We start from the raw sequence: 24,870 nt of genomic DNA on the forward strand, positions 1-24,870 counted from the left end.
GCCCACTCTCATGTCTGACGCGATGCACAAGGCATCCGACACGCTGACCTTCGATGTAACTACAGTGTAAAGCCATCGGTGTTATTATAAGACGCTCAGAGAAAATGCCGTAGCACTGTGACGACATCATGTAAAGACCAAAATAGCGTAGTGGAGCTGGATGGGTCCAAGGACTTGTACCCCGGAGACCGGGGTTCATGTCCTAAAGTGTTGTTGAGCTATTTTGAGTGATGTTTTGACGGGTGTTCTGTACGTTTGACTTAGTTTACTTAATTAATGCCCAGCCATGATGTTTCGTTCATGTTTTTTAAACAGTTTCAAACTGTTTTGGGAGTGCAGTCTAGTTGTAAAGAAACTTTTATAGGAGAGTGTAAAGTCGCACTGTCACAACGCAAGCCACCTCGGCCGATCAGAGGAGGAAAACAACACCAAAACTCCTCTGACTGACAGGGTGACACGTGCAACAGAGACACCAGGATGCATAAAACATGGCCTCCAAATAGACTCCAGCAGAGATGGCGCCGGTGCTGAGAAACACTGGGAGATAAAGTTGGTTGTGAAGCTGCTGTAAACTCAGGGACCCCAAACACATGAAGTAAAGCTTCCTCTGATCAGATGTGACGTGATGTATATTGTCCACATGAGCGCGAGCCTCAGCAGGGAACACATGAAAGAGGCAACTGCCTCACATCTTCAAAGAGCAAGAATCATTTGTTTATTCTTACATCTCTCTCTCTCCCTCTGTCTTTACAGTTTCCCTCTGGAGGGCGTTGGGAGGGTGACAGCCAGAGGTCAGCCTTCAGCTCCCATACGCTTCTGCAGCGAGACGCCTGCAACGCACCACAGCCAAACAGTGACAAGGTTTCAGGTAATCACTCGGAAATGCTTGTTTAACTCATTTGTGTTGCTGGCTGTGAATTCCTGGACACGTGATGTTTTAGTCCTAATTTTCTAAGGGAAGACAAACTTTGCTGCTGATAAAGAACGTGTTCATACGCCGAGAGAGAGAGAGGAGCTTTCTGTCTGTGACTCTTCATGTTTGACGTTTCTAAAACCCAGAAATCTTTGTAACAGGCTGCAAGTCAGGCAAGAGACTGTGGTACTGAACACATTTATTAGAAGGACATCTTTAAAAAAAATACATAAACCATCGATACATCGGCCTTGGTCAAAAAAAAAAAAAAAAGTAAAAAGAATCCAAAAACAGGTTTTCAAGGTGGCTAATTTCAGAAAAGCTAAAAAGGAAGGTAATTTCACTAAAAGCTTCTCTAAAAGTCAGTCTTATAAAGTAACAATGAATGAACAGGATGACTCAACTAACACATTTCCTTTTACTAGCGCACAAAAATGTTACAACCGTTGAACTGAAAACCGAAAATGAAAGAGAGGAGTTGGTTTCTGTTTGAAATTGTCCACATGGAACCTTGATTCACTGTTTTTTTTTTTAAATGCAATTTCAGTCCATAGTGCAACAATTCATTATCATCTTTTCACCACTATTTCTACATCACGTCAAGGTCTGCACAGTTTCTTTTAACACCCGACGAATGGGTGCTACAGCAAGCGTGTCGTGGCTTCGTCACACGAGTGCATCCGATCCGAGGAGGCACCAGGAGGGTCATGGTAAACGTCTGTGTTGGCCGACAGCTTCAACGGGGCAGTTTGATCCTCCACACACCTTCACACACATACTGTATGTGCTGCTTTAGTTGGCCACAGTTATGCCTGAGTAGGTATCAACAGCAAGAGCTGATTAAACTCTTTCCACTCGTCTACCTACAAAAACACACAAACACAGTTTTCTGTCTACCACTGTGTCCATGAAGGTGTTATTTGTGCAGAAGGTGTTGCCTCTCCACAGTTGCTCTTCACTGCCGACTCAGCACCAGGAAAACGACCTCCCCACCATCTCGAAGAACAGCTTGTTGGGCTTCCTGAAGTAGCGGCAAAGCTTCTTAAAGGCCTTGGTGCTCAGCGGCGCATGCGGCCTGCCTTTAGACTCGTCTAGACACTTGTCGTGCCCCGCAGACAGGAGGCAGTAGAAGCCCTTGGTGGTGTTGTAGTAGAAGTTGTTGGGGCTTATCCTGGGCGGCAGGTCCAGAAACCGCTCAGCCTTCCTCAGCTCGGGGAAGGGATCCCGAATGAGCGCGTCGCCATCCACCACGTGGATCTGCTCCCTGGGGAAGACCTCCAGCCAGCGGGCCAGATGCTGGTGGTACAGACTCCTCTGCAGCGCCTTGTACGCGGGGTCAATGTGGCCCTTGTGGATCAGCAGCTCCTCTAGCGGCTGGTAGGGCTTGTGGCGGGTCAGGCGGTTGTGGAGGACCTGTGTGTAGTCAGAGACCAGCCTCTCGGCCGGGTCCCGGACGATCAGCAACAAGCGGACGGCGGGGTTCATGTCCCAGACACGTGCAGGGACCTGAGGGGACGCAAAGTAGCCAGGGGTCTTCTCCACGGTCAGCTGACCCGGGAGGGTGAAGGGCATCTGGGCCCGGTACCAGTCCAGGCCTCGGCGGTAGTGCTCCTCCACGTTGAAGTAGTGCACCTGACAGAGGGAAGGAAGGTGTCACTGGAGACAAGGACAGCAGCACAAAATGTCCCCTTTATATGCAGTGGCGTTGGAAAACCTTTCTATGATGGGAGACTCCTCAGGTTATTGAGGTAAACAGTGTAACTATATGGTCCTTAGTTGATGACTTACACAAAGACAATTTTATATTTGAATATGCAAATTATGCATTTTTGTAATTGTATAGGCACTAATTTGCATACATTTCAAGACCAGAAATCTGTTACTGTTTCATTTTGTTGACATTTTAGATTCAAAGGATTTAAGAGAGGGATTTTTTACGTCTTCATATCATTCAATAAATCTGTCAACAGCCAGGAAGAAAATGTGGCCATGTTTAAAATCAGGCTATGAATGATGTATTAACAAACCCCTCAGTAAAAAAAACCCTTCAGATTATTGATGGGAATGAAACTAGAAAGCTTGGTGGATGTAAGTGTTACTGAGTCTGAGAAAAAAACTAAAAAGCCAGTCAGCATGCTTTTCTGCAATCCTCTGCACTGCAAATATATGAGCAAGAGGGTCAAGGTTTGTTTTAAGGTGCAGAAGTGTTAGATCCCAATCAAATGTATACTGCAGTTGACACTTTGGAAGGGCAGCTGCAGTACTAAAAGTGAAAGTATGTGTGATTTGGAACGCAGCTGCTGGTGGAGGACCTTAAGATAAAATGTTTTAATATTTGGGATTTTCTCTAAATGTTTTTTTGTGTGAAATATTAGCTAATTTGAACAGCAAATACAAAGTTCTTTACATTTAAGGGATGGGAGGCAGAGAGGTGTTCAGTTGGTTGCAATCTGCCACATCACCACTAGATGTCACTAAAACCTACACTGCTGCTTTCATTTGAAAACTACAGCTGAATAATGGAGTGGAATAAAATGTAAAATATTTCCACTGTAAGATGTAATTGTTTAGAGGTAATATAAAAGGAAAAATACTGAAGTATTTCAGAATTGTAGTACAGCAATGGAGCACATCTACCTTCCACCACTGGGGGTAGTACAGTGATTAGCCTTTTACCTCCGCCTTTGCCACTTCCACGTCGGGGTGCAGGTTGAGCATCTCCAGCAGGGCTCTGGTGCCGCCTTTCCTCACGCCAATAATAATCGCTCCAGGCAGCCGCAGCTGGGTGGCATTGTAAGAGGAGGAGGAAGAGGATGATGAAGAAGAGTAGGCAGGGGAGCTGGAACCCCCGCTGCGTAATTCCCTTAAGCACACAGACAGCTGAGTCTGCAGCAGCAGAAGCACCAGCAGCGCTAGTATCACTGTCCACAGCATGGTGCCACACGCTCACACACACACAGAGGTGGGGAGGAGGTTATGTGCACACACACATAAGCTCCCGTACTTGTACAGAGTTGTGCTTGTTATCAGTCAGCAGGGTGCCTCAGGAGGAAGCTCTTCTATTGGACAGCCTAGGAGCCAAGACAAAAAAAACCCAGTTATTGTCCACTTTGGTGTCTCACTCGACCGCTCTCTTTATTGCAGGCCCTGTGGTAGAAATAGAGGGCCAGATACAAAGCTATGCCAAATATGAGGTCCTCTTTAATGTAGAAAACACATATTCAAGATCAAAGAGAATCTAAGGGCTGAACTGAGATTATAACAGTGTACGACATGCAGACCGCAGCTTTTAAAACAACTAAACAGCAGTCAAATCATAGAAAACAGCAACAACAATGAGGGAAAGTAATATCTAATGCTCTGCCTGGAAGCATCATAGTCAGTTATTTGTGAATGTGTTTATTTGATTGGATCGTCATTAGCTTTCCTGCCATGTCACTTACTAATCCTTCTGGGGTCCACACATTAAAACACATGTCCAGTTAAAACACTGATTCAGTAATGACACTTCAGGCTTCATAGGAACAAATCAAAGCATACAACCATCCATAAAATGAAAGAAAACTAAGACGACATCAGATAGAAAAATCATATGTATATCTGCTTTCTGCATCTGGAGAGTGAGCGATTCTTTTGATTTCCATATACTGTTTGGTCACCTTCCCTTCCACAGACACACTGTATGTTTGAAGAGGTTACTCTAGGCTTTCAGGAAACCTTATTTATCCACATATAGTGGAATATAAAGATGTTTTGCCAGAGATCTCCAATAGAGTTGGAAAAGATTCAGATGGAACCCCAAAAATGCAGCTTTCCCCATGAAATCAAGCAAACTGGAGTGTCATCTGACTTCAGCTGAGAGGCGTGAAGAACTATTTTGCATATCAACAAAAGTAGTTTGGCATGAACAATGGATTCTAATAATGACTTATAGATCAACGACTCCTATAGAAGAATTCAAAATGAATAAACGGCGATGCACTGTACAATACACTGTCAGAAACTTCAAATGCACTCTTCAGCACCTCTAGTCAAAGAGACAAACGGATCTCCTGAAGATGCACGGCTTTGAAAAACAGGTGTGTCCCCGACTCAAATGAAATCACAAAACTATCCGCGCAGGAAGAATAAAATGTGAAATGTTTCCTTTGAGCCGTGGGAGGATGGAGCGTCGGCATCACTCCCAGATTTTAAGGGTGTCGTCGCAGAGCAGTTTCTTTTCATCTCGCACAGCTACAGCTCCGCGCGCGCCCGCTCGACTGTTTCATGATCCCATATGTCTCAGACGGCTCTGTGCTCTAATGTGCCGTTTTACAAAGTCCCAGTCGAAGCAGTTTGGAGGTTTCAGCCCCGGAGTGTATGGCTGTGACGTGATTATGGCCGGAAGATATTGAAATATTAATCTACATCTGAAGCACGGAGAGAAGAAGTGGAGATGCATTGAAGATGAATGCTGTTAAGGGGTTTGGGGATGTCCCCAAGGAGCACCAGCACCTCTCTGAGTTCAGTCGAACCATCTTTACAGTAAAGTTGCAGTGAATCCTGAAAGCAGCAATATGTGTGTGTGGAGGTTTGGAAATGACTGTTTCAGCTTATTAGCGTATTAGATGTTATAAAACAAACCTTTGGTCAACCATTTTTTATTGAAATGTTCAGGGACAGTGAAAAGTGAAACCTCTTAACGCCTTGCCCTTGAGAAAAGCATGTAGACCCCCATGTGTTCAAACAGACGTGATCAGCTGCTTCACCACAGAGGGTGGACTTGTTCTCACAGCACCCTGGGGTGAATGTGTTTTAAAGAATATTAGTGTGAAACTAAGAAAGGAGCCGTTGTTTTGGGGTGAAACTAATTTCCGCTTTCATGGCGTGTAATGTCAACAGAACACAATAAACAGCACAGTTCACAACAATCTCCCAGAAGCACATGCAGCTAGTGATCAAAGTAATGGCTAAAGATTTTAAGGGCTTGCTGGGAGTTAAGCCCAAGTTATGCTTCCGCAGCCCCCTTGAGGACCCCTTACGTCCTTGCGGACCCCCCTTACGTCCAACGCAAGGGCCTGACGTGCACCTCCCAAAAATCCTAGACGCGCGTCGAGGCGACGCAACACCAACGCAGTGGCATTGGCTGCGATTGGTCCGCTAACTACATCCGCTGGAGACCGCTATCCGGTTTCCACTCATAAACACCGCCATTTAAACTTTAAATACTTTTATTGTTTGCACCTTGTCGCTTTTGCACAAAGACATAAAACACTGAAAAATAGTGGATGTTTAAAGCGGGAAGGTAAACAAATAGGCTATAACGAGGCTAACGACGATATACATCAAGAGTCTCGGTCGGTCGGTCAGTCTTTACAAAAAACATAGCGCCCTCTACCGGTGTGGCATTGAATTGCATTTCGACACGTAAACCCAACGCAGAACCATCAGGGTCTCCCAGCAACTGCGTGGCCATTGCGTGATCACTACGCGGAAGCATAACCGAGCCTTTAGATAGGAGGTTGGCTACCCCCCCGAACCTGGGCCAGGAGACGGTTAGCTTAGCTTAGCACCAACACTGGAAAGAGGGGGAACCAGCTAGCCTGACTGTCCACGAGCAGCACAGAAACCAATGTTTTGCTGCTTTTTTAAAAAACGTTTTATTTGACATGTTTGACTCATCAATCACAGGTTGTAACATAACAGGTGTAACTAATCACACTAACGACGGCTACTGGTACTGCGGTGCACAGCCAACGTCTACACCTGAGCTTTCTCTGACGTCACACAGGCATCCGCGTGGTGAAACCACAGTAAGAGCTGGAGAGAGAGAGTTATTCAAGTCAAGATATGCATGCCATCGTTCAGACCATAATAACCCAGAAACCAACATGGAAATACTGGCAGCTACAAATGGCTCATTGGCTGAAAAGATCTGCAGAATCCACCATTGTTGGTGAGTACATGCATCTAAAGCTCATTGCTTCCCGGTTTCACTTGTAAACAAACATGGCTGCATGGTTGCATTCTGGTCTATAACGCTGCTTTGCTTTCTTATGTTGGCTTCTTCAGATTTTAAAGGATGTTTTCCTGTGATGTTTAAATGCTATTTAACGGCATTGTAACTGGAATGTTGTCATTAAGAGGGCAGTTAAATTAGAATATAAATGACCAATATAAAAAAAAGTTGAATTAAATTGCAGCTATAACGTTTTACAGGATTTCTTTCACACAGTTAAGCCGTCCTGTTATTCGTATTGGTTTTCCTGTTGTTATTGTTGAGGAGTTATTCATTAGTGTTACAATGTTCTGGTTCAGAGGAGGAACCCTGTCTAGTGTTGTTCCTGTCTTGAGGGCTAATTGCACCTTGAGGGAGCGTCGAGCACCTCCAGCCTTCTGTGACATCCCCTGGCTTGGCGACGTCGTCGTCATCAATGGTGCAACCTTTGCCATTCTTCGTTGACTGTGGATGGGAGTTGCAATGCAACTTTGTTGATGGCGGTGTCGTGGGTGTGTTCTCTACAGTGTTGCAGTGATCAGTGAGAATAGGCTTCAGGATTTATTCTACATATTTTCTGGCCTTCTTGTGAAAAACGTGTGAAATCAATTTGAGTACAAATTAGAGGTAAGATCTTAAGCCCGAGCCCGAGCCCGAGCTTGACCCGACCCGAATTTCGGGTCGGGTCGGGTATAAAATGTCAATCATTACGTTCGGGTCGGGTCGGGCCGGGCTTCTCTCTCGCTGACTTTTTTTTATTTTTTTTTATTTATTTATTTATTTTTAATATATGTTTATAGAAATGTATAAACGATGTGTGGAGAATAAGATACTAAACTGAGGAATACTTGTTATAAAATAAATAATTAGGGAAAAAAAACAGAGAGGGCGCTGTAATTGCTCTCCCTCTCCCCGTCTCTCTCTCTGCGCTCTCTCTCTCTCTCTCTCTCTCTCTCTCTCTCTCTCTCTCTCTCTCTCTCTCTCTCTCTCTCTCTCTATCTCTTAAAGTGCCGCGCTAGATTCTTAAGGACGTACTCTGAGTCCTCACAAATAAAATATGAAATTTTGGGTTTGGTTCGGGCTCGGGCCTGCAAATCAAGTTAATTGCTCGGGTTCGGGCCGGGTCGGGCTTTAATCCCGCGGGCCTGGGTCGGGTCGGGCTGGATTTTTTAGGCCCGATCTTACCTCTAGTACAAATCCATGACCCGCTTCGGGAAAGGATTATTCCAGAGACAGATTAAGCAGTTCCTTCTTTTTGTCTGTTTCTGAAGGCCGTAATAATTTCAATATAATCTATAAAACAGGCCATCTTCCTGTATTTTATTATGGAAATTGCTGATGTTGTTGTATCCCTTTTGACCTTTGAATACAAAGTCATTGTTGAGAATTTAGAGGCTCCACTTGATGACATGTACATGTGTTTTTCCTCACAGGTGAAACTAAAACTAAACAAAATCCTGGCGTTTGTTTTGATAAATGACACTGGCTCGAGAAACGGTCCCAGTTTGTCAAACAAAAGTTGAAAACATATAGTTGTTTAACTTTGTACAAGCAACATCTAACAGACCTTTTGAGCCACAAAATTGACTTCCAAAATATTTCAAGACATCCCCACAGTGATGCTCTCCTCACACGGTTCAGTGGGTCTGGACAGGCTCCGAGTGAAGAGCTAAATTACCGGATTACCCTTTAATCAATCCTCGTGGCGAACCATATATACAGTGCTCAATTTAAATTTCGGTGGAATTTTGGTGGCTGGTTGTCATCATCTAAACTGCTCTACATTGTTCACTGGATTGGTCTGGCTTAGTGCTGCCGACTCAACGGATTCTCAGTGGATGTTTTCTTCAGACATTCTGATATATTTGGAGTTGTTGTATAAAGAGTGACAACATTTTTTTATGATGGATGGATGGAAGGGTAAAACTCAGGACTTTCACTCAGGAGACCATAGTTTGAAGTCTGTGAGAAGCCTATTTTTCCAATTTGTTGACTTATTATATTTTAATAATTATAATTTTTTCTTTTCCTTTCTTATTATTTTTCTGACTCTCTCAACATACTTTCCAGCAAATAATCCAAATATGATGTTCCAAGGTGTTTTATTTCTGCTTTTATTTAGACAGTAACAGTGTTGTTGAAGAGTTCCATCTTTTAATCGCTCTATAGACAACTGAGTGGAAATAAGTGCAAGCCTTCATTTGAACTCTGCCTCATGTACATTAGAGCAGAAAGATTCAGAGCAGCTACAGTCATCATTTGATGTGACGAGGCTGAGAGCGACACTGACGAAGACATTGTGTCAAAGCCAGGGGTGGAGGTTTGTGTGTGTGTGTGTGTGTGTGTGTGTGTGTGTGTGTGTGGCACAGTAAGACACATGCATTGTGTTAAGTGGTTGCTTGAGTCCCTTGTGACTCCTGTAAACTGGAATATTCCCCTGCTGTCAAGTCGCTTCGCTTCTAATTCACCTCGTGACCTTCCCCCCTGCTCTCTCTCTCTCTCTCTCTCTCTCTCTCTCTCTCTCTCTCTCTCTCTCTCTCTCTCTCTCTCTCTCTCCTCCCACCCTCCCTCTCACCTTCCCTTGTCCTCTTCAACCCTCACCTTTTGTTCTCCGTTTCCCCAGCCTGTTCTTAGATAGATGTTTGAATCAAACCCTGTTTATCTGGATCTGCTAACCAACCTGGCACCATGCTAATGGGGATGCCCTGCAGCAGCCTCATCGCTGCTCATAAATAAAACAAAAGCACACCTTTCTGACCTGAAATATTTTTGAGTGAGTGAACTTTTAATCTTGGCGAAGTGGAAAGGAGAGAGTGTTGGATTTCGAAATGAGGAACGGCTCCGTACACAGGTCAAAAGTGTCCTCTGCCTAATTCACTTACAATTTTGCTGCACTTGAAACTTTTTGTGGGAGATAAATGTGCATATCTGTTCGAGTTCTGTCGCTTCACTGTGAAATACGAAAGGGGGAAAACCAATTTGCACTTAGTACTCTTTGTTGAAATTCCTCAAAAACAAGACTTATTTTTATACAGATTGATCCCTTTTACTGAATGATCTTTGAACTATATCCTTTTCTTTTTCTAAAAACATGAATTATGGAAAAAATGCATTTTCTTAAGCACACATTAATACCTTTCCATTTAGTTTATCTTGGATTTGTGTACATAATTGTCTGTATCATGTTTTTAAATTATTTTCTACTGTTTGATCACTGAACAGAGCAGGTTGTGCCTCAGGATTGTAACGTATTTTTGGACACTTTGTGCTGGGCTTTTTTTTTGTATTTAGGGCGAGAGTAAATGACACAAATTCAAAACAAAATGGCCATATTCACTTGCACTGCTTGACGGCTGGATGGCTCTTTTTATCATCACCATGAGCTCTGAGTTAGCCTCTTAGCCCTGCTCAATGAGGCTCACATGAGTCACTGCGAGGCCGCTCATCACTCCTTGTGATTCACATTAGCCAGCATGGACGGGGAGAACAAACAACAGCAACAATGCCAGGATTTTCAATGATGCGTGAATTCTCCATATTGACAAACACAAGTATCTATCCAGGCTGGATGAGATGGAGGGTGGGGAAAAGGAGAAGGGAGGGAGGAGTGTAATTATCTGTGAAAGGCAGATGCTGTCATCTGCGTATTGGGAGAGTCTGCATGTCTTCTAAGTTTTGGTGTGTGTGAGAGAGTGTGTGAGAGAGTGTATCTCGTCTCATCTCCATGTGTGCAGAGCCTTTGCCTTTTGTGCAAGCACGCAGCATGCGGCTGCCTCCGATCCAGGCCCTTGGAAATATCTTTTTACTGAGTGATGGTATCCGGGGGTGGGGGAAGGATTATCCTATATGGAGAGACAGAGGGGTGGCAGGGAGGGAGGAGACGGGCGGAGGTGTGTGTGTGTGTGTGTGTGTGTGTGAGTGAGGCAGCGAGGAAGATTGTCCCTGGTAGGGGGTGGCATGGTGAAACGCTTTGGATTGCCAAGCCTGTCATATCACCAAGGCTGTGAGAGTCAGATAAAACTCTCTCTGTGTCCTTCTTCCTTTCTTTCTTCTTCCATTCATTCCGCCCTCATCCATCTCTCTTTCACACCCTGGACTCCTTCCCTTCTCCTTTAACGTGCTGGGTCTCACCTTCATTTCCTTTTCGTCTGTAGCCGTTTGTCTTTCTTGACCTGCAAACCGTCACCTGAGCCACACTTTCTCTGTCTTCCGTTTGTCTCCTTGCCGTGTCCCGCTCGACCAATCACACTCGCCGGTTACAGCACACATGCATCACATCCACAGACGGAAATGTATAAAAAGCCTATTTCCTATTAGGTTCCCATTACCCGCCTGGAGAGAAAATGGCCAACACTCAGAGGGGGGTCTGTAATCAAAATAGATGAAGCCATCTGAGAAAGATGGGAATCAGTCATGCTTCCAAATCTTTTCGATCACAGGCATCCTTCCCGTGTCCATTATAGCACAGAAAAGATGGGGGACAATGAACAGTGAGGGTTTGGATGGTGGTTTAAGACGTTTGTTGATATATGGGGGCAGAAAAGATACTCTACAAGTCCAGTTCCTATCACAGTGTGTTACAGAAGTCCTTTATAATCGCAAGAAAGCTTCCTATCCACTGCCAGCTCTCTCAAAAGTTGGTAGATAAGACGAAAGAAACATGAGAGATGGATGAGAGAGTGAAAACAACTCTCCTGTCTCTATTGAAGTCGAGGAGTCTTCCAAGGACTCCCTCTATCTGGGTGAGGAGTTCGAGGCACCCTGCACCTGGTACTGGGCCTACAGAAATATGCTCGATTATCTGAATGAGTGGAAGATTTTCCTGAGAGAGATCCAGAGTCGAGAAGAATACATAAAGAGGGCAGAAAACAGTAGTAGGTCCCGACAAGAGTCTCTTTATCTTTCTCAGATTTATCTGTGCTGCCAAAGCACATATGGGCATTCATAACAATACCATGTGCTCTGGTAAAATACTCTGCACGATAGAGATATGTAATCCGTCTGCACACGTTGTCCTGACATGCAGCTTGTGCACGGGCATGCGTTTTCTAAAACTATCAGTATGACAGTATTTATTTGCACCGTCTCCAAAACATATTTTGATTTGACAACGCAAGGGTTTGGTTAAGTTTAGACATGAAAAACTTGGTTAGGTTTAAACTGTAATCACGGGTAGATAGGGTAAGGTAACTTAGTTTAGGGAACAATCGGGGGCCTTGGTTAATGGAAACCAACCAATCAAACGATTTGTCAGCATTTGATGTGCATGTGTGAAGACTCAAACTGTGGCTCCATGGCACATTTGGTGCCCTCAGCAAGCATTCATTTTGAGATACAATCAACACGTCCTGACTCACTTCAACAACAGTTCTACAGTAAAGGAACTACAGGTTAATTTATTATCACCAATAATACGAGACTAGCGGGAACAAGCTAATGAGAACTGACTTGCTTTATAAACACACAATAATAAATAATCTGACCCCTAAATCCTTCACACTGAACTGTTATAAAACACTGATTATAGCCACATAGCTGCTAAGTGTTAGCGACTGGATTAGCATGACTAAAAGCAGCACACATCATCACTTTATAAATCCAGTAGCTTCATACCAAGGACCTCCGTGTCCTACTAGAAACCTCTCCCAACATCCATGGAATTTGAACATTTTTCATGTGTTGGCTTCTCTCTTTGTGTGTCGATCTCGCTTGCTCTGACCTTTGCTGAGGTCTGTCCGTCTTTTACCCATCAACCCCCTGCTAGTTTTCAAATTGGACTCTTTAGAAAGAAAAAAAAACAGCGGCCCACCCTCACAGCCCTTTCACTCGCTCATCTTCTTCACTCACATGCATACCACCCAGATAAACCCTCCCCCCATCTCCCCCTCATCTCCCCTCATCTCCCCCTCATCTCCCCCTCCTCCGCCTTGCGTCGTCAGCCGTGCACGCTCCAAGATCTGGGTCAACCGTATCAAACACCAAAATGCGCCTGCTCCTTCCCCTCTCTGCTGTGTGTGTGTGTGTGTGTGTGTGTGTGTGTGTGTGTTTGTGTGTGTGTGTGTGTGTGTGTGTGTGTGTGTGTGTGTGTGTGTGTGTGTGTGTGTGTGTGTGTGTGTTTGTGTGTGTGTGTGTGTGTGTGTGTGTGTGTGTGTGTGTGTGTGTGTGTGTGTGTGTGTGCGTGCTAGCAGAAGAAAAACTGGGGGTACTGTTGTTTTATCAGAAAGTGCTCAGGGGCATCTGATTAGGAAATCCAGTTTTATCAAGGGAATCTTTGTGTGTGAATACATGCATAAAAAAACAAAGCTGTAATTCTGTATGGAACGCGTGTGTGTGTGTGAGAGAGAGAGAGAGAGAGAGAGAGAGAGAGGCAAAAAAAAAGCAAAGCATGCTGAGAGTGTGTGTGTAAATTTTACTCTAATTAAAACTGGGCTTGGCTTGAATGTCTGGGCATGCAATCTACTCTTATGTCTGCATTTCTGAGGTGTGTGTGTGTGTGTGTGTGTGTGTGTGTGTGTGTGTGCCACCTGGCACAAGGCCTAGCCTATGCCACTTAGGTTTAGAGAATGAGAGAGAGAGGCAGTCTGCCTGGCGGGTCATCCCAGTGTCAGGTTCATGATTTCACTGTTTGACATCCCTATCTGCCTTGATCTTCTCTCTTCCTCTCTTCTTCTTGCAAATAATGTAGTTTACCCACCGTTCAAGGTTGAAATACAGTTTCAGGACATATTATGTCAGTTAACAACGTGGTTTCAGTTTTCCACTTTTCTGAAACTAAAAAGAAGTAAGAGAACACATTTCTCCACCAAGGTCACACCAGTTAGGGTTATCAACACCAAAAACTAGTTTGTTCTTTGATCCATGGCCTGATCCTCCACCAAAGTTCACTGGAAGATGTGAAGTAGTGATGGTAGGCTTGAGATAATTTTTGGAATATCAAGCATATCACACAAAAACAAAGGACCAAAACACAAGTTTATATTTAATGTGATGTAAATGTGGTTGTTAGTGGATGATCGCCCTCTAATGGTTTCTCTGTTGGGGGGTCATTTTAATCACTGGAGCCTCATAGACTAAACACTCCTGTCCCCATCCCACCGCCAACATCCTTGTTTACACACACACACACGCACACACACACACACTTACAGACATAACATATGTGGTCTCTCTCACAGTGACAGTGGCCCCGACAGCTTGGCCTGACAGCGAGAGGAGACTGACCTGTCAGAGTGGATTTAACCCGACTGTCATTGAGTGACGGGACACTCGAGGGGGCCACACACACACACACACACACACACACACACACACACACACTGATACTTGGGGGGGGGGATTTGGGTGCGTCGCTCTTGCCACATCGACGAGGTCAGCAGACACCAATCGACTTGTTTTTCTTCCGGGGGAATTCAGGGTCGTTTGCTGCGTTTGGAGTGTCATACTTGTGTACATATGGGCGTCTGGAACGAGGGCGAGCTGACAGATGGAGGCGGGCAAGTTGTGTCTGGTCAATTTCATCACGGGCCAGTGAGCCCCGAATATTATCTGGGTCCCGAACCGTGTTTTTGTCTGGGTTAAATGCTGCACACGCAGAAGGAAAACAAAACAAAACCAAGTGAGAGAGAGGGGGAGTAAAAAAGCAGATGGTGTTTATGTCAAAATGAGGATTTGAGGGTTGGAGGAAGAAGAGTGGAAAGTGAGTGATGGATGAAGAGAATGAGTCTGCGATGTACCAGCATCATCAGGTGTGTTTGGACTCCTGCTGGTGGCTTACCATGGCAACGGTTGTTTGGATCACCTGGGCAGTAGACCCCAGGGAAGGAGGATTATTAAAGTGGGGAGGTTGAGAGGAGGGATGGAAAAGAAGAAAGAGTGCGAGAAGGAGGGTGGTGGTTCCACATGATGCCACATTTGGGGTGGTGTTACTGCCAAACGGTGCCCTACGGCGGCAGTAATAAAGCAAACCGGCTGCTGGTGGCTTTGTTGGCCAAAATGGGTGATTAGTCTGATTGCTGTCTCAACTGTTCAGCCCTAAGAGAGACAGATACCCCGGTCGCTGCTGTTAGAGCTCATTCAAATATAAACACCTTCATTTTGATCTGTGTAAAAGGGGCTCATGACACTCCACTACGGTCCATGTAAACACACAGTTAATAGCAAATTCAAATAAATAGGTTTGCGTCTGATGCTAAAGGGTGCTTTGTGTGTCGGTATCAGGCAGCGAGGTGCAGAACAAAGCGTTGGTATTTGACGCCCTGGGAATGACAACAGACTGGAAATACAGAGCTTTCCCCTGCTTTGATCGGCTTAATCGTTGTGTGAACTCATTGGTCGAGGACTTGAATGTGACGGATGTCATGTATATGTCAAAGTCAAACAGATATTTCGATAAACATGCTCGATACTATTGGACACAGAATACAATACACACTTCGTTGGTCATCCATTGATCTGCTTGGTTGCGGTTTGATGAACAGTTCTGACTTTTTGTAATGACACCGGTAAAATGTGAAAAGGACGACGGATGAAGGAAGAAAGTTCCCTTCTGTGTCTGTGGATCATTAGGACATGGGGGACTTTTAACTCGCAGGCCGCTTTAGATTCTTTAAATGTGCAGTTTAAACTGTTGCAGAAGCTGCATCTGCCAGCCGAACCAGAAGAGCCCTGCGGTGGCTACAAATTAGTCCAAAAGTCTGACTCCCAGGCAGAGACGTAGGTGCACATGTACTTACACCACATTGTGATTTAGTCTGACAAATTACACTCTAATCACTGCATCCGCTCGCTGGCTATTTCCACAGAGCGCCACTGGTGGTGCATCGTTCCTTTCCTCCTTCCTTTCTTTCTCTCTTTGAGCTCAGTACCCCACTGACTCTCCAGACTGGCTCGCTCGCCCCCTCAGCACGCACACACGCACACACACACACACACACACACACACACACACACACACACACACACACACACACACACACACACACACACACACACAAATGACACACTGTTGCAAACGTGGATGCACAAACTCCTTCCCCTACTCAGTCGCACTTTTTCTGGCTTCCACACACACACACACACACACACACATGCACACAGCGGAGCACATGAGGTGCCTAGCAGGGGGCGGTTTTGATTGGCCAAGCACTTTATGACTCTTAAATGGCTTTATTGCCTTCGTACTTAACCCCCACACACCATCGCCTTCCTCCCTGTCACACCACAGCACACACACAGTCCTCAGGCCGTCTCTGCAACTGGGAATTAATGAGAGACTTCACTAACATCACACACACACACATACATACATATTGCCACCCAGCTTGCGATGTGAGCTCCCATACTGTCTGGAATCCATCAAGGTCACCCTGCAAATCTCCCTCTGGAGTCTCTTTGTGTGATCTCCGTGACCTCGCTTTGATTAGGCTTTTTTCCTAAACTTTTGGGAGCGGGCCAGGATTCGTATCTAATGACTTTGTTTCTGTACAGAGGAGGTCGATATGGGAGATTGGGTTGATTGATTTTAATCGACATTACAACCAGGAGGTGGGAGGGAGGAGCAGACGATCATGGGACAAGGGGTCTGATAGATATGAGCCTTTGAAGGATACTTGTCGCTGTTTTTCAAAAAAAAGAGAGAGATTTTGTGTTTTTCGGCCATAATTCTGATTTTTCTCAGTTTGGAAAAACATCTGACACGTTAAAACCCTCCAAAATAAGGGAAGGGAATTTGATTCAAATGCTGCTGCTTCAACATGTGCAGGTGTGGACTCGTCTTATGGCCTGCAGTCGAGTCACAAATTTGATGACTTAAGACTTGATGACAAAAAAAAAGTCTTTCAAATTGACAGGTCTTTTTAACAACAATGCACTTTGACTTGAGCCTTAGACTGAAAAATACTTGATACCATCCCCAAACCCCAAAGAAGGAAGTATGTTATATAAAAAAAATCTGCCACTTCATTTCCTGAATCAACTTATTTACTTAAAGCAAGCTGACACATAATTTATTCATCTTTAAAACATAAGTTCAGTCGTTGTTTCAAATCAGTCATGATTTTTTATTAATGTAATATATTAATATTACGTTGTTTTAAATGGCATTACATCTGGTGAAGCACTGTGACTTGTTTAGGACCTGGGACTTATCAGTCTTGGACTTGAATGCAAAACTATAAAGAATGAAGTTATTTAGTGAGAAGATCATCCCTCTGTCTGAAAACTTTGTGTGTTGACAGAACATGGTATCCTGCTGTTGTGCCCTTGAGCTAGACACTGAAACCCAGCCAGCCGCAGGACAGCTGCTCTGCAACGCTCCAGAGCTGACCTCCGAGTTCTGTATGCAGGAGGGCGAGTGAAAGGGAAATTCCCTCCAGCAATCAATGCAATATCACGTAATTAATGGAGCTGAAATGAGTCAATTCATCTCTTCAATCTGCAATAACCTCCTCTGACAAAAGTGTCGTCATTGTAGTCGGTTTTTCGTGCTTCGCCGTGCGTTGGTTCAGCTTGTAACCACTTTCACTTTCAATGTTGCTAAAATATGCCTTTTGAGTATAAAACACTTAAAGTGATGGTTCGGAGTGAAATGCACCCTAGGTCATTTCCACCATGACATCCAGCCAAATACCCCCTCGGAAGCATTTTTAGCGATGGTCATCATTGGTCAAGATAGCCGCTATCAGCCGAATGGCTTAGTACTGGCGCGATGGTACATCTTGTACATCTCGTAAATTACCCCACTAATAATGCATGGAATGTTACCAAACTTCTGCAGTAGTACACAATAGGGTCTGTACTCACAAAACGAGGCATTTGAAAGTTTGTAAGTACACCAGGAGTTTATTTAAAAGAACACTTGCCTGATAGCTTCTATCCTCGGCTACTAACGCTAACTAACGCTACCGCAGCGTAGACGCCACTTCCGTGTTTACCCAGCTCTTACCGTGACGCGAGTTTCACGCGAGAGTATTATTAGGTCAACACTTGTCAACACTTGTTAACCTGATAATACAAGCATTTATAAAAATGTGTACACGAGATACACACTATGTACTATAGCGCTAGTACTAAGCCATTCGGCTGATCGCCCTATCTTGACCAATGATGACCATCGCTAAAAATGCTTCTGAGGGGGTGTTTGGCTGGATGTCATGGTGGAAATTACCTAGGGTGCATTTTACTCCGAACCATCACTTTAACCGCTGGCTTGAAAGGTGGCTCTCAATAGTTGGTGGCTTCCTTATTTACGTAAAACAGCAGCAGCTCGGATTAAGAACACTTAAAATGGATTGTAACGCAGATTTCGATGTGGAAGAAACGATGAAATCATCTGTATTATTCATAGTTGTTGTTCTGCACTACTGTAGAAACATATACATGACTATACTCTAAAGAAAACATATTTTACTCTTGCTTCTAGCCCCTATATGCTACACCCTAAGCCCTGTAAATAAAATAAAGAAAACTTAAAGATTGAATGTTAGAAACACTTTTCTGTTAAAAGGCAGCCTAAATAACCGGACACAACCTAAAGCCACATCCTGAAAATGAGAAGAACTGCTTAAGATATGAAATGGTGGTTAACTCTCCTCCCATTGGGGTTTAGGTTAGTGAATGTTGAAATTCTGTCATCTCTCTGGGGTTCGGCTGTCGGGTCCACGCCTGCAGGTCTTGGTCAGGAAAACGGGGTGGGACCATAATAACCCAAATTACTATTGTGTGGCCGTGCTGTCTCCCTCCATCTGCCATTCAGCAGAGCTGCTGAGGTGTGATGGCCTCCACAGTGTACATGCCTGTGTGTGTGTTCGCCTGCCAAGTCACTGTGAACCTTCCCCCTGACAGAGCATGGTGGCTGCCAGGCTGATGAACTCCCACCCCAAGGTTTTACAAACACAGTTAACATTGAACTCCTGAGTGGCTGGCCTCCCTCCAGCCTGCTCTCCAAACCCCACTACATCCTGAAATGAGACCATCGTTAAAGCCCATAAAGAAACAAAGCATAATGGGGGCATTTTACAGATTTCAAGTCTGCAAGTTGATTGTACGTGGAAAATCACACTGCTGTGAATTGAATCGGCGGCTGCAGAAGAGAGACTTCTCAAAACAGCAGTGATGTTAATTATTCACAGTTAATCAACTAAAACCTGCAACAACTAATTTGGACATTAAACCTTTACAAAGGCAGTAAAGTAAGTCATTGAAATATGTCAGTTTTGATTAGCAGAAAGTCGATGGCATTTCACTTCATATGAATCTGTCAGTAATATAACAGTAAAAATATCTCATCCACTTTAAATCACCTTTACATAGTTTGAAAACACCCCCCTGCTGATGACATGGCTCTCCCTTTCATGCCTACAGTAATGTTCGTGAGAGTCAAATGATATGTTACTGAACAGTTTTGTTCCAAAGTGAGACGAGGCTGGAACATTCAGAACATACAACTCAGAAGAGCCAGTCGTTACGGTGTCACTTAGAAGTCTTTGATTGTCGGAAGTCATCTGAATATGACTCTTTTAAAGTGCATTGCGTGTGTGTGTGTGTGTGTGTGTGTGTGTGTGTGTGTGTGTGTGTGGGACGTTAATGGGCTCATTGGCTGCTCTGGACTTGAGGACTCGTCTGCTGCTTCTTATGTCGGCATGCAGGAATTTGGAAGTATCTTAAAGATTGTCAGGCACACACTCAGCTGCTCACACACACATATAAACACAAACACATACACATGCTTTCTCATACACACATTGAGCAGACATATATGCATGCTTATATTTGTGTTTGGACATATATGTCACCATTTTGTGATTTTTGTTTTAAAGCATCTATAAGTGACTGAAAAATGAGGACTGAGGTGTGTGTGTGTGTGTGTGTGTGTGTGTGTGTGTGTGTGTGTGTGTGTGTGTGTGTGTGTGTGTGTGTGTGTGTGTACCCTGGTTCAGTGCGCTTCAGAGGACATATGCACTCTGCTCATAAATAAAGGCCATGCATTATTCAGGGGGCTCCTCCAGCTAATGCCCCTTAATGTGCCCAAACAGCCATAATGTACTCTGCTATCAAGGTGGCAGAGACCCCTTCACACACACACACACACACACACACACACACACACACACACACACACACACACACACACACACACACACACACACACACACACACACACACACACACGTCAAACCTCCACCCCTAGATTTGACACAATGTCTTTGTCAGTGTCGCTCTCAGCCTCTTATCTCCCACTCAAATTGTCCCATGTTCCTAATCCCCCCCCCCCCCCCCCCCCCACCCACACACACACACACACAAAAATCCATTTGGCTTTTGATCCAGATTGCTCTTGCTCACTCTGTCTCACCATGTTTCCATCGAACTTTGCTCATTTTGTCCCTAATTCTGCACGATTTGTCCCTGATTCCCATCGTCACGGTCTCCGTCTCCCAGTCTTCCCCTCCTTAATTCTTCCCACTGTTTTTTTAACAGGATGTACATCCAAGTGCCATTCTGAAAAACCTATAATTCCTCCCCTCTGCATGGCTTTCTGCATAATTAGGACTGTATCTAAACACGGATCTGAAGCTCCGACTGCGAAGCTTTGTAATCGTTTTTTTGTGGGAAATCAAACTGATTGAATTCAGAGATGAACGGGCAAAACGTAAAGGCATGAAAAACCATGAAATAGTTTTAAGGTGAAATGTTTATCGCTGCTGCTTTGCTTGTCTGCATTTTATCCACAGTGTTTTATGTTCTAATCACTTTGTCATTGATTCGCTTGTTTACCATCAGTCGGGGTTTTAATTGCTTCTGTGGTTTGTGATCCTCTTTTGTTTTGGTCTTTGTGGAGCACTTTAACTCTTCTGAAGTGTGATTTAACACATTTATATTTGTTATGAGAAATAATGCATGTATGAGGCTTTATTAGATTCCCCCCAGGAGACACGTAAAGATTTCTTACACTGTTGGTTGAAAATGACTGTTGTGTTGCCACACCCAGTGATGTCATATTTTATTTTTTTATGGAAAGAAAAGAACATTTCAGTCTAAAGAAACAAAAACAAGGGCAACCAAGGCTTTTAAAGCCGTAGCTTATCGTTGGAATTGGTATCTTTATATTGAAAATGGATTAGGTGACTACTGGTTTGTAAAGGGAGTTGCTTGTAGTGATTAGGGAGAATTATGATCATCAGCTCAGCTCTACAGAGCTCTATAGCAACTTTAGCTCATTGCAGCTTTACTGTTCTGGGGCTTGTTCCAATAAGCAAGCTAAGAAACGTGAGGATTAAAGTCCAAAATCTGACTTGAGTGAACAGAACAAATCTGTCGGGCTAAAGCAATTTAATAAAATTAAATTCAAGTTCACACGATCACACTTATTGGAGTCAGGTTGAAGCCTTCAAGATAATTGACTGCATGTTATTGCCATGTATCCTAAGTCCTTTCAGTAACCTAAAATAAAAGAGGTGTGACAATCTCAAACCGTGGCAACACTTGAAATAAAATACTCCTAGTTTGTGAGTCGTGTTTCATGTTTAATTAAATTAAATTGAAGGGAACATGAAAAAAATGTTAACTACCAAATACTTTTGAAATATGAAAATGAAAAAATAAGCAAATCTATAGGTAAATAAAGAATTTTTACACTACACTTCTGCTCAGTAGTGTATGCAATTGTACCATTTACTTATTATTCATCAAGCTATTATCTGTTATATTATCACTCTCTTGGGGTAACTGAAACATATTTTATGTACCACAATCTTGAACCTTTGATATCACATACTATATAGTTAACATGTAGGTCTATATCTTATTAATCTATTTAACTTTTTGACTTTATGAAACTAAATTAACTGAACATGAGTCTTACTAACTGAAATAAGCCTGGTTTATTTAGTAAACTCTTATTTATGGAATTGGCCCCAGGTCACCCTCGCTGCTCTCAAAGTGTGAATGAGTTATCAATTAATTAATTCATAATTATTATAATAAACACCAAGTGATATAATTTTGCATTTGGTGAATGAAGGCATTACCCAATCACGTTGTGCAGAACGGACCTATTACAAACAGACACTACTGTAGCCACAACAACACACAGGTTGACTAGTCCAAACCAAGATGGCAAACTTTATTGCCATGGCAACCATACTTGCTCCTTCCACTCTTTCAAAATAAAAGCCAGAGACATATACACCATGTAACTGTTAGGGGAAACGAGGGAAATCACTCAGAGGAGAAATGAATGAATTGGCTCACAGTAGCTCAGCAAAACAACAATTTAGCTCAGACATACGCCGCTCTGCGTCGATAGGATCCTCTGCCTGAGCATCCAAACCTTTTCTTGAAAAGGTGCTGCAACTGTTCGACCTGTTTCGATTCATTCATCACGGCCCTGCTGTGTGAAGACCTCCCAGGTCATCAGAAACTGTTAAATTATGTAACTGTTGGAGGAGTAAATAAGCTACTGTACTCAAACAAGAGAACCATATTAACGTAAGAGCTGATATGTCAATGTTCCGCTTACAATTTGTGGCCGAAAATATCAGTTGCAGGATTAAGGATTCTTCCTTTTTACTGGGAAAGATTTTGAGAAGCAGTTTAGATGTTTGGCAAAATATTACAAGACCTGGAAATCTGACGGTCCAGTCAAATCTGAAAGATCAACCATCTGTTTTTGATACTAAATATTGTTTATTACATTTTTGTCTTTTCGTTTCATGAGCATTATAATGGATTTTCTATTGGAACGTGGGATAAAGATGACCTATCACTGCTCGTGCTAACTATCCACTTCTTCTTCTACTTATTATAAAAAACAAACAAAGAAACCACATGACTGCCCATGAACCAGGTGGTTTTTCTGAGGAAGTCACTTACTTCTGTGTCCCAGTTTCAGAAAGTGAACATTTATAAAACAGAACCGGTTCACACGAACAGTTTCGCTGATGTTAACAGTCATTTAACGTGATCTCTTTGTTTCCAGGACGTGCCGCATCTCAGTGTCACGTTAACCTCTGATTGCTCACACTTTGATTTGAGACACACAAAAACAACCTCCCTGATTCAGCACACACACACACACACACACACACACACACACACACACACACACACACACACACACACACACCAGACAATGACTCCATTCATCCCTTTGCTCTTCCGTCTCTTCTGTCTCTCTCTCCTCCTCCTCTTATCGCTCTTTATAAACACAGTAAAGGTCAAAAACACAAAACACACTCACGTCTGTCCCCTCGCAGCCTCTCTGACCTGAATCTGCTCCAGTTGTCTTTTTACAGTCCGTTAAAATCCCTCAGATGCTCCGCAGTAAGTATTGTCTTCTTGGTGGCACAGACTCGCCTCACCAATTAGTCATGTGGGAGTGTCATGATAAGTGGTGCTGGTGGTGAATTACTGCATTGTTTTCAGTTGTCACGTGTGCAAAGTTTGGTTAAATCACGCTGTAGATATCTAGGTTTGATTTTATTAAAAGGAAGACTTTAAATGAAACGCCCCAATACGCCGTTCGTCCATGCCCTCCGGGGCGACCCACTATCAGCTGGACATTATCATTTATCTGTGCCTTCATAAAACTCACAAATCACTGTTGAGTCAGTTTTATGAAGTGACGCCGCTGGTAGAGGTTTGATTAGATTTGGTCATGAACACAACTTGGTTAAGATTGAAGATAACATCCTACTTCACCAAGGTTAGATTGTCAGCGTCACGGTCACAATAATAAGCACATGATCAGGAGCGATAACGGTCATGTTTAACAAAACCAATGTTGACCCATCGACCAGTTCCATCTCCCTCTTTGTGGCTGAACCCAACTTCAGACTTGGTCAATGACAAGACTCACCAGACTTAATTATCATCAAATGCACTTTGAGTCAACCAGCAAAAAACAAATCATAAGAATTATATAAAAACTATAAGTAGAAATAAATAGTTTTTAAGTAATGATTTCGAAACCTTGAGTCACAGAAAGTCAAGTAATCCATGCAATTAAACCTTAGCAAGCACATTTCTTGTGTGATGAGCTGGAAACCCTGAAGTGCCCTCAGAGACACTGTCTCGTTAGAGTTTAAAACATCCTCCCAAAGCATTTTCCTTCCGCTTTCACTTCCCTCATATCTCACTCCGTCTCTGATCTCGTGTACATGCAGCGCATGTTTGGACACAAACACACAAAAAGACCTCCCCAACTTCCTCTTCACGGAACCTGAGAACAGAAACAGACCAGCCTCCAGGAGCGTATGAACTTCCAGAGAGAAGGGTAGGGTAAGGTAGGACTTTCACCTGATGCACATGTTGCACTCTGTGTAAATATTGACTCGGGGTGTAGTGGTTAAAATAACACAGTGAGTGAACAAAAGAGAGTAATAAAAAAATAGGTCTTACCTGATTAATGATTTCCCAAAATGTGTCTTTAATTTCTCTTCTTCTTTTACTACTTCCTCTCTCTCCCTCTCTCCTCCTTGCTTCCTCTAGTCAGTTGTGCTTCAAGCTCCCCGGGCGTCACTGAGGAGGAGTGTGTTTGTGTGTGTTTGTGTGTGTGTGTGTGTGTGTGTGTGTGTGTTTGTGTGTGTGTGTGTGTGTGTGTGTGTGTGTGTGTGTGTGTGTGTAAGCTGGTAGGAGAGCGACTCTGCTTTGTGCTGCCGACCTCGGTGAGCGTGTTGTTGCAACTGACTGAGTGACTGGGAGCGAGGGAGGGAATGTGTGTGTGTGTGTGTGTGTGAGAGAGAGAGAGAGAGAGAGAGAGAGAGAGAGATTAGTTCACACACAAACACATCTCCGCCTCAGGGAAACACCCCACTCCCTCTCCTCCTTCCTCCCCCCTTTTTCCCTCCTTCTTGTCGTTTTTTTTTTATTTCTCTCACATCAGCTCTTTTCTTTCATCTGATCACCTTGAAGGACTCGTGAAGCAAAAACATTTCCACTCCTCCTCATATTCCCTGCTCCCATTCCTCTTCCAGCTGATCCT

General features: G+C 43.7%; 1 protein-coding gene across 1 annotated transcript; it reads right to left on the reverse strand.

The window, feature by feature from the left end:
* Positions 1 to 1,095: 1,095 nt before the first annotated feature.
* On the reverse strand, positions 1,096 to 24,432 carry hs3st1l2 (heparan sulfate (glucosamine) 3-O-sulfotransferase 1-like 2). The gene is made up of 3 exons (XM_084025479.1): positions 24,288 to 24,432; positions 3,590 to 3,984; positions 1,096 to 2,545 (listed from the first exon to the last, which is right to left on the reverse strand). The coding sequence occupies exons 2-3, from the start codon at positions 3,845 to 3,847 to the stop codon at positions 1,880 to 1,882; spliced, it is 924 nt and encodes a 307-aa protein (XP_083881605.1). The 5' UTR covers positions 3,848 to 3,984; positions 24,288 to 24,432; the 3' UTR covers positions 1,096 to 1,879.
* Between the last annotated feature and the right edge of the window lie 438 nt (positions 24,433 to 24,870).

The sequence above is a fragment of the Eutrigla gurnardus genome (genome assembly GCF_963514095.1).
Source record: "Eutrigla gurnardus genome assembly, chromosome: 13".
Lineage (NCBI taxonomy): Eukaryota > Metazoa > Chordata > Actinopteri > Perciformes > Triglidae > Eutrigla > Eutrigla gurnardus.

Coding starts and splice junctions, on each gene's coding strand:
- hs3st1l2 (XM_084025479.1), bottom strand. CDS start 3,847: ATGCTGTGGACAGTGATACTAGCGCTGCTGGTGCTTCTGCTGCTGCAG. Junction 2,546..3,589: donor TGGAAGTGGCAAAGGCGGAG/GTAAAAGGCTAA, acceptor TCCCTCTGTCAG/GTGCACTACTTCAACGTGGA.